General features: G+C 54.3%; 1 protein-coding gene across 3 annotated transcripts in view; it reads right to left on the reverse strand.

Moving 5' to 3' along the window:
* Rab11fip5 (RAB11 family interacting protein 5) overlaps window positions 1-17,722 on the reverse strand; it is a 38,868-nt gene that overhangs the window by 3,016 nt on the left and 18,130 nt on the right. The window contains exons 2-4 of one of the 3 annotated variants that reach the window (XM_023718408.1): window positions 11,771-12,207; window positions 11,006-11,687; window positions 2,909-4,558 (exon numbers count right to left, since the gene is read on the reverse strand). In XM_023718408.1, the coding sequence (XP_023574176.1) occupies window positions 2,909-4,558; window positions 11,006-11,687; window positions 11,771-12,207 (2,769 nt within the window). Of the gene's footprint in view, window positions 1-2,908; window positions 4,892-11,005; window positions 11,688-11,770; window positions 12,208-17,722 lie in introns of all 3 variants that reach the window. The other 2 variants (XM_004634086.2, XM_004634087.2) reach the window with 2 other exon arrangements.

Consider the following 17,722-nt stretch of genomic DNA (forward strand, 5'->3'; position numbering starts at 1 on the left):
CAAACTGGGAGCAGTGTCACCAGCCTGTCTCTACTGGTGGTTTCCCATGTACAATAAGGCAGGCCTGTGACCTGCCTGAATTCCCCATGATCCTACATTTGCACTAACCCTCACCCTCACTCATCCTCCTTCAGAACAGGCCTCTGGCCCCTCCAGCCCACACCACCTGGGAACCTGCTCAGCTCTCACCTCCTTGACATCTCTGTGGGGTGCACACTTAGCCCTCTCCCTCTTCTGGGCTGCTGTCCCCTCCACCTGTGTTCTGGCCTGGCAGCTTCTCCTTGGCTCTAATGCTAACACCCTCTGCTTCTCTCCCCTCCTCTTTGCCGGCCCAAAGCCAGGGCCTCCACCAGGCTTTTGACCTGTGCACAGGCCGCAGGACAGCTCCCCTGCTCACCATGCAGAATCTCCTCACACCAGCCCTTCCTTCTGTACCCAGCAGGGAGCCTCCCAGGGCCTCTACTGTCTGCAGCCTCAGTCTTAACAATCAGTCAGGCCCTGCTCCTTCCCTACCTTCACTCAGAACTTCCCTTCTTCTCCAGGCTAGCTGCACCTGCCTTCAGCCACAGCCTCTAGTCTGCTCCTCCATCCAGCACAGTTCTGCCCACCTTCAGTCACACCCACACACCCTGCTGCAGCATCAAGAGCTGACCTCAGGCAGGCAAGGTGGCGCATACCTATAATCCCAGCACTCAGGAGCCAGAGGCAGGAGGATCACCTTGACTTCCAGCCTGGGCTACCGAAGTAAATTCATGGGCAGCCTGAACTACATAGTGAGATCCTGGCTAAAAAATAAAAAGTAAAAAAGATCTGTCCTCTCCTGTGCTAAAAAATCCTTCATTGACTTGTGTGGAGGTAAAAAAAAAAACCACAATCTAATGCATTCTGGGCCTGCCCTTTCCTCATGGCCTACTAGTCCCCCACCCACAAGCAGCCGTGCTGACGTTAACTTCTGGGGCTTACGAAAACTCTTCTCTGCCTGGAGTAGGCCTGTTTCTTTCACGGCTTAGTTCCTACTCCTAAGCTGGGCAAGCCTCCTACTCCATGAAGGCTTCTTGATTTCCCCACAATGGTACTCCTCAGACCTCCAGGGCCTGCACTTGCTATAGTGATAAATACCATGTAAGCATCAGGCTCTCAAAAGCTCCCTTCCTGTGAGGGAAGTCTTAAAAATTTACATTCATTCTACAGCAGGTTTAAGCCTCAGGAGTAGAAAGCAAAGTGTTTAATCCCAGACTCTAAACTCCACTGAGAAGCACAGTACAGGGTGCAGGAAGCAGGTCACGAGCCAGCGCAGGCCTCTGTGAGGCCCCAGGCTTCTCAGGCCTTTGCTGGGTCAGTTACCAGCGGTGCTCACAGAGCCTCTGCTCTGTGCCAGTCCAGTGGGCAAGGCTGAGGCCTCTGCGCACCAACCCAAAGAAGCTCCTCTGTCACTGAAGAAAGGCTGGGGATCCAGACTCTGAAAAGAGGCCAAGCGTTGACAGGTGGTGCAGAGTAAGGGAGAGATGCACGTGTGTCCGCCTTAATGCCACCTGCGAGCAGGCACTAGGCGAAGGCCACCTATACACAGTGGGAAGGGATGACCAGCACAGCGCTGAAGCTCCCTCAGTGGGCTGCCAGGATGCACAGCTCACAGTCTGACTGCCCCCCATCTGAAGGGTCCTGGCCCTGCAGGTCTTTTCTGAGACAGAGAGCTGCAGTTGGCTCACCCACTTCATAATATAAGGGACACACCAAGGACAGACAGAAAGCCGACTCAAAACAACAAAACTTCCAGAAAGGGTTGAGTATAAGTAGAAGTTGTGCTAGAAGCCAACAGGGCCAGCTGAGGATGATGTTATCAAGAAACAAGGGAGCCACTCATCCTCTCAGTTCCCTTGCTACAGGGGACACAGAACCTGCACTTGCCTTTGGGGGAGAAGGGTGGGGATGTCTAGGCTCACTCTTGCTCTTTCTCAGCTGTCAGCCCTGCTTTCCCCAAGGCTCCTCCTTCCCCAGACCCAGCCTTCCTCAATGGACTAGCACAGAGCACAGGCTACATCAGCATCACCAGTAACAAATGCCTGAGCAACCTGGGGCCTCACAGAGGCCTGTGCTGGAGCCTGACCTGCTTCCCAAACCTTGCACCCTGTGTGCCCCTCCTCCACTCAGGCCTCCTAGAGCATTAATGTCCCTGACTCTGCTGTCCCAGCTGAGTCACACCCACCACATCTCACTCCCAAGTCTCCAGACTTCAACAATCATCACTCCTTACGAGCCACCTGGTCTTAGCCTTATCATTCTTCCCACAGCCCAGGGCCACTGTGACCGGTCACACAGGCACTCATCTCTGAACCAGACCAACTGGAGGCCTACAAAACCAACAAGAGGGCAGCCAGCGAAGCACCCACTGTGTAAGAGAGCAGCCTTTCTTCTGAGGGTTATAGATGAGAAAAGCACCTTGCTTTTCTTTCTGCCCTTTTGAAGGTACTTCCAGCTTGCTTCCTAGCCTGAGCCCTGGTCCCTCTGGCTCTTTGCTCTCCTGGCCTGCTCCACTGCCAGACTACTCCTTGGGGCCCCCTGGAGAATGCCCTGCACTGTGGGCGCAGCTCTCACTCCCCTTCCGTGTGAGTGCACACCAGTCTCCCTCATTCTGTTCCTCACCTCTGCTCCCTGTCAGCACTACTCCTCAAGCCCCTGGCTTGTGGGCCGCCCTGCTGTCTCAGGTCTCATGACAGAGGCAGCTTCAGAGCTGGTACCACCACAGAATGCTCATGGTTTCAAAGCCTCCACCATTTCCTCACGGTGGTGGGGGCCCTCACTTCCCTTGGCAAGGATAAGACCAGAATGTGACCATCTCCACCCCTCGTGCTGCTATGGCCCCTCCTCCCACTTCCTCCTGGAAAAGGTTCTCAGGGTGGAAGCTCACCTGGCACTGGGCTGTGGCTCTTCAGCTGGTCGTGTCTCCAAGGGCAGAAGCACAAGCGGGGAGGCTGGGGTGGCTGCAACGTGGTCTTCCCCGAGTGGGACAGGGGGGCCTTCAGGGGGGGAGGGCTCAAAGGAGCCAGGGGGTGAGTCTGGCTCCCCCAGAGGTGGGGAGGAAGAAGTCAGGGGCCAGGCTCCAGACAAGGGAGAGCATGGAGGGCCAGGTCCCCCATGGCGGTGGCTGGCCCAGGGCGGGAGAGGGGGTGGTGGAAAGATAGGCTCTGGGGGCGTGGGTGGCTCTTCTGGACCAGAGTGGATGGAAGACTCTCTGGACACTGGTGGGGATGTGGACGGAAGACTAGGGGGATCTCGGCTCCCCTGAGACAAGGGGCTCAAGGCCTCCTCCAAGGCCCCCAGATCAGCCTCGTGGGGTGTATCTGATAGAGGAGCAAGGGACTCTTCTGCTGGCTCCTGGCTCAAGGCCTCAGGACCTTCTGTCTCTGGAGCCCCCCAGGTCTGCAGACTTAGAAGAGCTGAGCTTGCTGAATAACAGGGTACAGGTACAGGCACAGGCCCCTCAGGGCAACTGGTGGGCACAGTCAGGCAGGCCCCAGGCCCAGGGGCACTGACATCTTCTACTATCTCCTCCAGGCCTGGCTCACCCAGCAAGGTCCCAGAAGATGGGCTGTCCAACTCCCCTGACTCAGGCTTCTCACTCTCCTCCATGGCTTCCTGAGGACCAACAAACAAAGTACTTGGGGTGGCTTCTTCTTCTGTCCCTGATTCCTGGTTACTCGGCCCTCCTGCAGCCTTCTCTTCTTCATCCTCCACCTGAGAGTTTGAGGGCATGAAGAGGCGTGGTGGCTTGGGCGGCGGCGTGCTGGGCTGCAGCCCCTCGTCCGACTCAGGTGGAAGCTCCGTGTCCAGCTCCATCAGGGGAAGGCCCTCGCTCAGCATGGGAGTCACAGTGGCAGGTGGTTCTGGCAGCAGCTGGAGAGCAGGCAGCTCATCAGATTCTCCTCGCAGGACTGGTGAGGCCATCTCAGCTGCAGGAGAAATGGTGACCACATCCCAGGGCCAGGAATCCTCTGCTGTACTGAGCTCATGGAAAAACTGGCTTTCCCTTTGGGGAGTGTCCGCGTCCTGGCCTTCAGGGGTGTCATCCAAACCTGGCAGCTGCTCCCATGCACCAAGCACTTCTGGGGAGCTGAACAGAGACTTTCCACTATCTGCTGGACTCTGCCCTGCTCCACCTTCAGGGGCCAGTGGCTCCCTGTCTGGTGCTGAGGCTGAGGCTCGAAGGTATAGCTCAGGGGGCAGAGTGGCCCTTGCTGACCCAAGGGGCCCGGGGTCAGATGTACTTGTGCTCTGCCGGTCCAGTCCCAAGTCCAGTGGAGCCCCAGGCTCTGCCCACACGCTGCTCTCACCGCCTCCTCCCCCAGGATCTCCTTGGGGCTCAGCTGCATTCACTGCCATGGCCCCTGGGCCTGAATCTTGCAGCCCAGCCGTCTCCAGCCCCACTCCTGCTGGGGCTAGGATCTTGTTCCTGGCCTCTGGATGCAGTCTGCTAGCAGCAAAGATGTTGAAGGTGTCGTCCCACTCAGGCAGGGCTCTCCCAGAGGAGGCCAGGGGGACAGGGCTGACCCTCGAGGCACTGGGGAGAGAGGGAGCAGGTGAAGGAGAGTTTAGTGCTATGTTGGCTACGAGCTCCTCGAAGAAGGGGTTGCTCTGCAAAGAGGTGAGGAACGGGTTGGTGGCACCCAAGAATCCAGACAGGGTGGCTTCGGGGGTGGTGGTGGTGGTGGTGGTGGTGGTGGCAGCGGCGGCAGCAGTGGCAGCAGCAGGGGAGGTGGCTGCAAAAAGGTTAGTGCTTAGCATGGGAGCAGCAGTGGGAACAGGAATGGGGGGGGCCGGAGCCCAGGGGGAGCAGGGGAGGTGGTGAGGAGCAGCAGCTGGGCCAGATTCTACCTGAGGAGACACGTCCAGGCTGTGGAGGAAGACAAGACCATGAGCCTCCTGGTTAGTGCTGAGACCACTAACTGCCCTGCTGACTACTATCCCCTGCTCCCACCCTACCCCCTCCCCTGCCCTACCCCCACCTCCAGACAAGGTGCTGCTGGTCACCGGGACTTGGGCAGGGACAGAGGGAAGAGACCAATGTATAACATTCTTAGGTCCCACCCAAGGAGAAAAATCTGGGCAGGGCTAACTTAATCCTCACATCAACTCCAGAAGTAGTAGTCCCATTTTACAGGTAATATTCAAACCTAAACCAAGTGAGTCTGTTTGACATTGGATTTACACTTAAAAAGCACTCCAGGCCTGGAGATACAGCGCAGCGGCACAGCACCTGCCTCGCAAGCATGTGGCCCTGAATTCAATTCCCAGGACCAAAAAAAAAAAGCAAACCAAAATCACCTGACACCACTTTCAGGCCTGAGAGTAAGCCAAGAAAATACCAGCTGGCTTGAAGAACAAGAGACCAGAGCAAGTGCAAGCCTAGGTTTGGCTGGGTAAACCTGGCACCAGGAAAACCAAGCAGGGCACCTAGAATTCAGGCTTCTGAAACACACTAGGTCCTACTGATTTTTTTTTTTTTTTTTTTTTTCAGAACAAAGGGACAAAGAAGGGCTGTCATCAGGCATGGCACAGCAACAATCATTTCTTTGAAGAGGATAGGATACCTGCTGAGAGTGCCTATGGTCAAGAATCTACATAGCAGGCAGGTGGTGGCCCCCACTATCCCTCACAGGCCACCCTTAAAAGACAAAGGCTGAGAATGCGACAGCCACAGCAAGTCATCAGCAGCTTCCAGAGTCTTCTCCCAAATCCCCTGCTCTGCTTGGGGCAGAAACAGGGCAGGTCCTCTCGGAATCCATTCCACAGCAATGAGTGCACTAAAGACCAACTTCAGGTATTCCCAACAGTCCTCGCAGGACGAGGACCCCTACACCTGAGCCCTGTCCAGTGACTCCACAGATGCCAAGGATACTCTGAACATACAGCCTTTGCTTCTTGAGGGTACAGGAAGCTAGAGAAATAGTATGGGAGGAAAGTGGGCCAAACACCCCAATTTTCAGTAGTGTGACAGTGGCCTGCAGTTAAGCCTGTCCAGAGCCTGACTTCAGTCTTATTCCCTGCAATCTAAGTCTCTTCCTCATGGGCAGTCTCCCACCCCATCTCCAAGCTCCCAATACGCCATTCTTTGACCTCTGCCTCCCCAGGTGGAAATATCTAAGGGAAACTCCTTTCCCTGTTCTCTGTCTTCACTCAACCAGCTGCTTCCATTGGAAATGCAGTGCTGATCCCCGAAGCAGAAACCAGGCTTCAGTAGCCAGCCCACGAGTAAAGAGACCTGGAGTTAGAAGATACCTAGAGAAAGCGGCCAAGCTGTCTGGAGTTTGCCAGACTCTTCCAGGAACCCAAGGTCCAGAAAGGGAAGGGCTGCGCGTGGAGCCTGCAGGTGAGGGAAAGAGTCCAGCCAGTTCAACCACAGGCAAAGGTGTAGGGAGTGGGGAAGTCAGCCTCATAGGCAGGACATTGCCAGGCTCCAGAGATTCTTGTGACCCTACTTTTTTCCCTAAAATAACTCCGCATCCAAGCATAGATTTTTAGTCTCATCCCTACTCCATGATAGAGATGGGCAGAGGAAGCAGACCTCCCAGGCATACCCACCCTGCACTTTGGGCTCATAGCATTACCCCACTTCTATGGGCTGAGGGAAAACAGGGACCCAGACACCCAACCCCAGAAAATGCCCCTTCTTCATTCTAGGCAAGCCTTGGGCCAAGGCATGCAGGCCTGCCCCAGGAACCAAGAAAAGTGAGAAGTAAGTACCACCACCACGTGGGTCAAGACCCTATCCTCAGCATCCTGATCAAGGCATCCATACCAGCCCCAGCCCTGGTCCTGCAGCAGAGCTCTGGCCACCTGGATCAGATCTGGGATACCCTGAGCTACCTCTGTCTCACCTTTAATTAATAATGGGAAGTTAGGAAACCAGAGAGCCCCATCAATGATAAAGATCAGCAAGCACAGATCCACACCCCCACAGCCTGGCCTGCTCCCCCACTCACCCTGCAGTCTCACAGCAATCCTCAGGCAGTCACCACTCCAGGGAGAGGAGCCCCCAAGTAGACTGGGAGCTCAAGCTATGTGTGGCGGCCTCCCCGCTCAAGGCTCCCCGGAGACAAACACAAACTCGTTGGTATGGAATCAGCAAAGGGCTCTCCCTGGAGGGTGGGCCCAGGCACCAGGCCCAGGAGGCACCCAGAGCCAGCAGCGCATGACAGCACACTGTCCATCCTGGTCTCCTGTATCATGGCCACTTCACCCATCTTCTGCTCCACATGAAAAGCACACCAAGAAGGTCCTCACTGCACGCCATCTCCTCGCTACCAGCCCAGCTGGTGCAGATCAGAGGCATGGTCCCTTGTGTGGCCCTCTGTGTAGGTTGTGCTCCAGGAACACAGATAGAGTAAACACCTGTGTTCTGGAGCCCACCTCACAGGCCTGGCACAGCCTCCCACCCTCAGCTGTGGGAGTATAACATTTGCTGACTTTTTTCCTTTAGGGCTAAATACTGGAGAGTCCAAATGCCCCTGTCCCTTCAACTGAACGATAAAACTTCAGATCCTACAGGAACCTCAGCATGGCTGGTTGAACATGCCAGTTGATGTGAATTGCCTATTTACTCAGACACTGACCCCCATAAGCCCCACACCCAGGGCCACCTCTGAGTGGCAGGGCAGGTCTCACTAGCAGCCCCTGCTTCCTTGGTCTCAGATGAGCTCTGTGGCCTTGTTCCCTGTTTTAGTCTCAGAAATGCAAACAGACCTGCACATGCCATCCAGCAGTCCCCTACAGGGCTAAGCCAGCCTTTAAGACATCCCCACCCCAGCCACATGCCCTCATCCATCCCCTCTTGGTCAATGGCCTCCAGGCATTTATCTCCCCTAAGTCCAGAAACTGGTGAGAGAGGGCCTTTGTGAGTTCTGAGTAGGGAAACCATACCATTTACCTTTCAAGCAAGAACAATGTTAATACATATGTATTTGGTCCAGGGTCTCACTATGAAGCTCAGACTCATAATGATCCTCCTGTTTTCAGCCTCCCCAGCACTAGGATTACAGACATGCACTACCACACCTGGTTTCAATGGCCAGCTCAGTGCACTCGGGGGTGGGGCCAGCACGGCATGTGATGCCGGGGATCAAACTCGTCCCTGTGCTTGCCTAAGCTGGCACTTAGTCTGCTGAACTATCTCATTGGCCTAATATAGCTTATACCAGGAAAACAAGCACAAAAAGGACAGAGAGCCACAGAAATTCTAAGTGACTGGGCATACGCTACTCATTGACACCACTCAGAACACAGCCGTAGCTCCTGCACTCAGCACCACAGCAATCCTGGACCACTGGGACCTGCTATTCAGCACAGTGGAGGTGGGGCTGTTGCCTGGGGAGACAGAGAGCCGCTAAAGGTTAAAGGGCACAGTAATGATCCCTTTGCCTCTCAGTCACACTAGATTTAACCCCAATGTTTTACAAAATTGTATTCACATATTATCTCCTCCATACACAAAGATCTGTGGTGAGTGGGAGGGAAAGGGAAGGGGTAGGCACAAAAGCAATTCACTCTTCAACTGGCAGGTTTAACACTCACGGCCTTGCCTGTTCTCTAACACTAAGCAGCCGGCAGCACCGCTCCGGACACATGGCTCACTGGAGGGCTGCTGAACAAGGATGAGTCCAGTGACCCCCCAGGGTTGCCCAGATCACCCTTCCACATACACAGACAGGAGCTTAGTGTAACAACCCCAGGCCAGCAGCCAAGCGACACCAGAAGGCCCAGGCGGACCATCTTCCAGGCTCTCCTCTGCTAGACACCAACCACATCCTCCAACTGCAACACATTCCACTTCGAGCCTCTGTGAGGCATCAATACCACAGGAGAGCACTAGAGGGCGCTGCTGACCTTGCTACAGAGGAACACCTGCACTCTGCACCAGGAACCCCAGGGCAGAGACACCCCAAATCCCTATTCCTCTGGACAGGGGCCTTTGTGCTAGCTGGAGATCCTCAGATACACTTGTTTACTCCAGCTCTGAGTCTAGCCTAAAACCTGATGCATGAGCTCTCCCACGTCTCATTTGTCCTCAGAAGCCCTAAGGAAGGTCAGGATAATTTTTTTTTCTTCCAGGCCAGCCATTCTCTCTCTGCAAGCACACCTGTGGCTAGAGCTCACTGCCCAGGTTTCATCCCTCTGAGTCATTGCTTCACCCAAAAAGCGGGCTCCTCTACCTTCCCTGGTTGCATGGCCCCACAGCTACCCTCTGCTCCAAAAACAAATGGGGCCAAGCAGTGCAGGGATGCCCAGGGTCCCCTCTAGCCTGCAGAGCACAAGGCTCGGGATCCAAGTCCACAGGAGGAAGCCTTCCTTACATCCATTAGCAACCCAAATTCTCTAAACTCTGAAAGCCTTTTAGAGGACAGACATAAGAAAGGAAGAGAAGGCGACGAGATTGTTGGCAGCCAAGTGTAATAACCACCCGTCACAGTGCATCATGCAGCCACAGTCTGCAGAGCCTGAGCAGAAGCCTGTGTGCTCACCTACAGACCTCTCAGAGATGACCACAGCATCTGCCCTGCTGTGGAGACCCATGGACGCCTGCAGACACTGCCACCGAGCCCAAGGTGACTCAGGCCCCCAGCTCTTTCCAATAAATGCCATGCCCAGGTCATCTGCCTTCCTCCACCTTCAAATACCTGTCACAGGGCCATGAGGTACAGCCTGGATCTCTAGCAAAGGCCTGTCCCCTTTTCCTCCCCAAGCATCCCCAGACTGCAGGTGGCCAGAAGCTTCTAGGGCACTAGTAGTAGGGACTGGATCATAGGGACAGGAGCTACCATACTAAGCAGGGAGGGAACGGGCAGGCTCACACCATGATTAATGTAACCACCACACACACTCCTCTTCTGTGAGGCCCTAATGAGAAGATCAGCTGGCCCTAATGGGGGGGCTCCAAATGGAAAGGCCCCACACTTTTCTCCCTCCTCTCAGCAGTCAGTGTTCCACAAAGAAAAATGAGACTACAGGATTCCTCTCCTCTCTGCTAGGGTAGAGGGGTAGCATTCCCCCCCCCATGCCCTATCTCCTGACCTCTCAATGCTGAGCCCCGGCTTCCCTCCCACCTATTCCTACATCCATTGGGTACCAAGGGGTTTGGTGAGGGAATGGAAGCAACTAGCCTCTCGCCTCTCACCAGCTGAGGCTGCCACAGATGGTGCCATCTGGTGCTGGAAAGGGGGACAGACACAGATTTCTGTGACTTGCTCCTGGAGTCCCTCCTGGACTCTGCCAGACAATGCAATCTCCTCCCCTGGCCCAGAGAATGAGGCAGCAAAGGATCAGGGGAAGGTCAGGGGCTCTTCTGGAACCCAACTGGGGGATTCAACACATTCAAGCAGGCCAGCCATCATCAGCATTCCACACAGAGCTGCACCCAAGCCCAGGAGACACAGAGGGCCAGAGCCCCAGCGGTCCCCAAGGATAGGAGTTAAGTTGCCAGGGCACTTTGGGATGGGAAGTAAATGGGGTTGCAAGAGGGTTGGAGCATTGGTTATTTGACCCCCATCCTTCAGGGGAAGAGATTCCAGAGCCAGCAGAGCAGCTAAGGGTAAGAGTCTAGTTTTGGAGACAGTGGGACAGTCCCCTGGCCCTACCTCCCTATATGCCAAAGCTTCCTTACTTTGAGGCCAGATGGCAAGAGGTGGAGGTCAGGACTCCAAGTCCTCGCAAGTGTCCCTGCCTGGTTTTATCCTGACTATCCTCCTCAGGGGCCGAGTATGCCAACTCACGCAGAGGCACATGACCACCTCATCCCTAGGACCTTAAGGCACCCTTGCAACTCACCTGTCTCCACGTGGACGGCACGAGCCTTGGCTGAGGGCAACAGGGTACTCTCGCTTCAACATGCAAAACCACAGCCCCGGCAGCCTACCCCAGGGACACATCTGTTCCCTGTTCCCTGCCCCAGGCTCCAGGCAGCAAACACCTAGTGTCCTCCCAAGACACAGAACCACTCTAGCCAAGGACGTACCTGGGTTTCTGGGTTGACTCCTTGGGTTCTCTCAGGCCAAACCAGCTACTCTTGGGCTTTTCCTCCCCACTGGACAAATGTTGCGGGGAGGCTCCTAGTGTGGGACCACCCTTCTCCCCCACAGAGCCACGGCGCCCCAACTCGCTCCGACTTATGCCCTGGTGATGGTGGTGAAAGAGGCCCATCCGGGGCTTACGCTCCTCCTTCCGAGCTCCCTCCTTCTCTACCACAGCCTCAGAGGCCAGTATGGGCGTGGCAACCTGGACAGGCCTCCCCTCGGGGGGCTGGGCCCGCTCCTCCCCAGAGGGTGCTTTGGCCTGAGCACTCAGCTCCTCCTGCGCAGGCGCCACTTCCAATGAGCTGGCAGCACCACCTCGGCTGCCTCTGCCCCATGAGTCATCCGAGGACCGAGACCCCTCCTCAGAGGGCCGGGAGGAGACGATGTGAAGGGAGCTGGAGGGGGGAAATGGGCCTGAAATGGAGCTACGGTGCCGCACAGGAGGTTGGGGCTCTTCATTGTAAATGTGGCTCCCATTGACACAGAGAGAGGAGCGAGGCGCAGCATCGAGGTGGCCCTGGAGGTCAAGAAGGGCCCGGGGAGGGGCCACACGCAACTGGCTGGCCTCATCGCTATAGGTCCTCTTATGGGTGAGCAACTTGGGGGACTGTGTAGAATCCCTGCCTGCAAAAGAGACAATGCAGAGTTAGCACAGTGAAGAGGATCCGGGACCGTCCTCACCCAGCATGCAGCCCTCCCCCACTCACCCCCTTCACTGGACAACCAGCTGCTGCGGCTCGGCGAACGGGTAAGGAGCTCAGCGCCAGGGCCCTGGTAGGCCAGGCTCCCACTGGCCGATGACAAGGTGCTGTCCGAGCCCAGCGAGGTGTTGGACTGAGTCAGAGATGACTTGCGCAGTTTGTTGCGGAGGAAGAAGCCTTTGGCTTTGCCCATCTTGCCCAGGCTGCCCAGCTCGGGATCCTCTAGAGCACTGCTTGGGAGGATGGCAGAGGCAGATTCCAGGTCAAACTTCTTCTTGCCCTTCATTTTATCCTTCAGCTTGCTGAAGGGAGACCGTGGCTTGTCCTTTATGGACAGGTCAAACATGCTGGCGCTCAAGTTGTTGCGTGTGAACTGGATGGTGACTTGGATCTCTCCGCGTTCCTTCTCCTTTTTGCCTGTCTTGGAGTGCAGCTTGTACCATCTGTGGAGAGAATAGGCAGAGTTCTGGTGACAGGCCCGAAGCCCTCGGCCCCCACACCCACACCTCACAGGGTCTCTTCCTACAGGCTCCTGCTCTGACATACCAGCCTGGAGTTCTGTGCCACAGCCCTAGCTGAGAAACTGTCCAAAACTCCATGATGGAACAAACCACATCCTGAGTGGGTAAGCACCTCAGGTGTGCCAAGCAGGGTGGAGGTCACCACTTCATGCCCTACTCAACCAGTGCCTTGTCCTGGAGCTCAGAGACCCCCCATGCCACTTTATCCTCCCAATGTCTGAAACTGAGGCTGGGCCTGGGAGGGGCAATGTCTAGCCAGGCCCTGACACAGAATGACCACCCTCATTTCCCGGTAACATCATGTCCTCTAGCCAGTAGCAGTCAGAGCTCTACTCAGCCATCAGAAAAGAACAGCAAACGCAGAGCCCAAGGGCCAGGAACACTACTGCATGTACACCCATGTGCATACACACACACACACACACCCCTCAGCCATATGGTGACTCACCCCACAGCCTGCCAAAATACCTCTGTGAGCTGGAGGAGCAGCCCAGAATGACCAGGAGCTTGGGGGGTGGCAAGGATCTCATCTGCTGATGCTCCCTTGATCCCCTTCACACCTTGCAAGGAAGAGCTCAGGGGAGAAGACACCCCCACCGCAGGTCAGGAAGGTGATGCTCCAGTGAAAAAACACTCAAGAACAAACAGGGAAGGACAGAGGAGAGTCACAGTCCAAGTTCTTTCCGCTCCACACTCCCCCGGGAGACAAGAAAGACCCCTACCACACATGACCTCTCACTGTGTGAGCAAAGGCCACTGTCCGGCAAGGGGAACCAGGCAGGGTTAGCAGCTTCTTAGACAGCTAAACATAACCTCACCATACAAGGAACAACTGCTCGTTGGCTTTTAACTTATGGAGGTAAAAACTTCTGTCCTGAGGAAACCCTGCACCCTGATACTTCCAGGACCTCTATAGCTGCCCACACCCAGAAGCTACGTTCTTAAGGAGGTACATGGACAAGCAAACAGGTATATCCAGAGAATAGACTATTACAGATCAATGAAGAGAAATAAGCCATCAGGTAGAAACTGAAGTGTGACCTGAAAAGGCTACACCTTTTGATTCCACTGTAGAACTTTCTGGAAAAAGCAAATCTATTATAGACAGCAAAAAGATCAGTGATTGCCAGAAGTTTGAAGAGAAGGAGAAAAGATGAGCTGACAGAGCATTTGGGGTTTTTAGGGAATGAAACTATTTTGTATGACTCTCTATTAGCAAATACATGCCTGTTTTTCAGAACCATTATATGTACAATACATAGAGTGAAGCCTGATGTGAGCTACAGGCCCCAGTTCACACAAATGGACTGAGGCAGACGGGGCAAATGTACAATTGCATTACGTGAATAATGTGGTAAGAATAGAGAAAAACAGGGGGCTGAGGGGGACATACGAGGCTCATATTTTCTACTGGATTTTCTGTAGCCCTGAAAGTACGTTAAAAATAAGTTCTATTCAAGGCCAGCCTAAACTGCACAGTGATAGTTGTCTCAACAAATAAATAAAATAAGTTCTACTAATGAAAATAAAGACTAAAAATCATAAAGGAAAAAACCATGAGGGACATAATATAAAGGTTTTCCTCACCTGAAGGATAACCACACTAGCACAAAGGCCCCAAGACTGTAGTACAATGAATACAGGCAGGTCATGCTCAGGATCGTCAATGGGGAGATGTCCCAAAACCACGTATATAAGGGAAACCCTGATTCCTTCTTGTGTATGCAAGGCATGCAGCTCATGCCTATATTCTCATGGCTCAAGGAGGCTGAGGCAGGAGTATGGAAGTCAGGTTCAAATCTAGCCTGGGTAATTTAGCAAGATACTGTTTAAAAAAAAAATTTTTTTTTTTGGTGGAACCGGGGATTGAACTCAGGCCCTTGCACTTGCCAGTGAAGTGCTTATTCTACTGAGCCATCTCCCTGGCCCACTGTTTAAAGTTTTAAAAAAAGGTTAGGATGTAAGCTCAGTGTGAAGGCCTTGGGTTCAGGGAAAGGGAGGGGAGGGAGAAGAGGAAGGGAAGGGAAGGGAAGGGAAGGGAAGGGAAGGGAAGGGAAGGGAAGGGAAGGGAAGGGAAGGGCAGAGGAGGGGGACAAGCTCAAATAGCAGGAATGAGAGCAGCAGACAGCGGGTCCTCACTGGTCCTCATTGGTGCACCAGGCACTCTGTGGAGTGACACCTCCAAGGCCTGAGGGAAAGGCTTTCTGCCTAAGTGCCAGCCCGCCTGCCTGCAGTTCTAGGCCCATCCGACCAAGCTTAAAGGCAGGAGCATCAGGCCTGGTAAACATGGTCAATGAACTATTTGAAGGGCTCAGTCCCAGCAGCAGCAGCACAACAGCCTTTCCTCTGTGAGATCTCCCTACCCCACAGGACCAGCTGCCTGGGCTTCTACTCCATGTAGGGGCACAGGGCGTTGGGAGGAGGGGTTGTTTGCATGAGCCGTCTTGCGTATCTGAATATCCATACTTAAGTCACTGCAAAGACTTGGTGGTGATGTGACTTTTATTACCCGCCTCTCAATACTGCAGTTTTTCTTTTTTTAAAGTCTGCTTCAGGGCACCTGCAACTTTCTCCCTTTGGAAAGGGCTAATAGGACCAAATCGTCAGGTGCTTACCTTGGGCCACTGCCCGGTCCCTCCTTGAGGCCACATTCCCACTGCCTGACAGAGTGAGAGTGGGCTTCTGGCTTTCTCTGCTGCCCCTCGGGAAGGCTGGGCCAGGCTACACTGTAGCATGGAGGGAGGGAAGAGAGTCACACTCGAGGGGGTACTAGTGTCCCCTGAGATACACGGGGGGAAAGAAGGGGAGGATGGACAGACCTGAAGGGAAGGGTGTGAGGGGGCCTGTGCAGGCAGGTGGCCATCTGTACCCTTACCCTCTGCCTTCTCAACCAATGCCTGCCCTGGGCCTGATCCTTTAGGTCTTAATGGCTACATCCTAGTCACTTTCCCCAAACCCAGACTAGGCCCCACTTAGCACAGGAAGACCCTCGGGTACAGCAGAAGAGAAGTTCATGAACTCCGCCCTGAATCCAAGCAAGCCCCATCTGAATGACTAGAATCAGCAACACAGATGCCCTTCATTGGGCATGAAGGTCAAGGGTGCTGGGCCCCAGCTGGTCACATTCCACACACACTGCGGCGGTAGTAGCGGTTATCTCTGCGGTGTGGGGCTGCAGGAACTATCACTTCCTACGTTGGCTATTTTTGTCCTGTTTGAAATTTTTACAAGGAGCATGCATCACTCCAACTCCTATCTTATTCCTCAGCCTCCCGAGCCACAAAAGCTGCTTGCTCTCCTCTCCCTCCCCTGCACTGAAGAAGGCACAGGCACCACTAACCAGCCTGAGACTGGGCCCTCTGGCAGAAGGTCCCCTTTCCTGTTGGGTCACTTCTCCACTTTCTTGGGAATTCAAGTTTTGCTCTGGATGTGCGTTTCAGGGGAATTGGGAAAGGGGGAAAATAGCTTTCCTCAGTAAGACTGAAGTTAATGCCAGGTATAGTGGTGCATGCCTGTAATCCCAGTACTTAGGAGGCTGGGGGCCAGTTGAGGGTCAGTCTGGGCTACATGATGAGTTCAGGGGCATTCTCAACTATTCAGCAAGACCCTGTCTCAAAAAACCCAACAGGGGAGGGGGAGGGATGAAGCTGAGACTGGTGGACCTACCTCTAGACCTCAGATACCCTCACCCCTGTCTCCCCATCATGCATCCCACTTTTCTCTGCCCACCAGTTCAGACAGGACTGAACAGGACCCTGCCAAGTGGCTCAGGAAGCTGAGGACTTGACCAGAGCATGCTTTCTCCCAGAAGTGTAACCTTCTCAGGCTGAGATGGCAAGCGCACATAGCCGGCAGCTTCTGAGTGAGGCCGTACCCCCAGACCACCAACAAAGCTCCTGCCTCCCCCTTCTGGACCAGACAGCCCTCAAGGAGTGCTGCCAGGCACTGTGGCACCTGCTCCTCTGGCAGCGAGGCAGCCATGAACACTGCCAACGTGGGCAGAGGAGCCCTGAGTAACACAGCTGGCAACTGTCTCTCTCCAGAATCCCACACCTGGCAGACTGGGGAGTAAGCTGGCTCTGAACAGCTCATCCCTACAGCCTGAGAAAGGCGGTTGGAAGCAGCCACCAATGGTGCTGATCAGTGCCCTCATCCTCCCCATTGCTGTGCGCTCCAAGGACTCAGGGTTTTGATCCCCAAATCTGCACACACTGTACCTGGCCTTCATAGTAACAATGACTCTTTCAACAGATACCCTGATCCCCAAGTCTGGGCACGGAGGAGAAGGGTACCCAAGGCTTTCCCTCCCTCTCACTGCCCTACACCCAGCCACCCTGTCTGCATGGGCCATCACCGCTCCAGGAATCCCAAGGCCCAAGCTGAGGCCTGACCTGTCACTCGCATACAGGCCTGAGATCTAGTCAACACCAGTCAGGCTATGACAAAGGCCCCAACATGCACCTAGGGGTGGCTCACAGGACAGAGCTCTTTTCTTCAGATATATGAAGAATGTAAATAGCGCAACACTACCCAAATCTTACTGAACTATAAGGCCCAGGCTAGGAACCTATATTTGAGGAGGGGGCAGTCTCAGATGACTGTACTTGACCTTATGTGGGAAGCACAGTGGGACAGGATAGTCCCTGCCTGCTCTGTATCACCTGGCAGGTTAGAGACCACCTTACCCTCTGCCTGGACTCATCATCAAGGCATTAATGTGGGCTCAGAAAAAACTGTCACTCTATGCCTGCCTACCAAGTCCCAAAGACTTGCTCCTTCTGGGAGGACTGACCCTAGAAAGGGCCAGCCCTTCCCAGAGAGGATAGACACACGGGTGAGTGGTAAGCATCATTAAGCGCTTTCTATAAATTAACAGTGCTGCTGGGCGTGGTGGTGTATATCCACAATTCCAGCACTTGGAAGGCTGAGAAAGAAAAAGGCCATAATTTCAAGGTTAGCCTGGGTTACAGACTGAGTTTAAAGCCAGCTTGGCTGGATATAGTGGCACATGCTTGTCATCCCAGCACTTGGGAGGCTGAGGCAGGAGAACTGCTGCAAGTCTGAGACCAGCCTGAACTGTGAGTTGAAGGCCAGACTGAACTGCACAGCAAGACTGTCTAAAAAAGAGGAAAAAAAAAAAAGGCCAGCCTGTGCTACATAGCAAGAGCCTGTCTCAAAAAACTACTATCCCTCTCAAAAAAGAAAGAAAGAAAAAAAACAAACACCCACCCCGAAACTAAAAACAAATAGACTAAGAGTGCTAAGAAGATGTAGGCCTACTAGAGAAATGCAAATTAAAACACCAAGGGGGCTGGTGAGATGGCTCAGTGGTCTAAAGCACCTACTTAGAACAAGCTTTAGCAAAGCACAGGGACCGCGGTTCAATCCCCCAGCACCACATGCCAGCCAGCCCCGCCCCCTGGTAGGCTGAGCTGGA

Source organism: Octodon degus, unplaced genomic scaffold, assembly GCF_000260255.1.
Source record: "Octodon degus isolate 3935 unplaced genomic scaffold, OctDeg1.0 scaffold00058, whole genome shotgun sequence".
NCBI classification, from domain to species: domain Eukaryota; kingdom Metazoa; phylum Chordata; class Mammalia; order Rodentia; family Octodontidae; genus Octodon; species Octodon degus.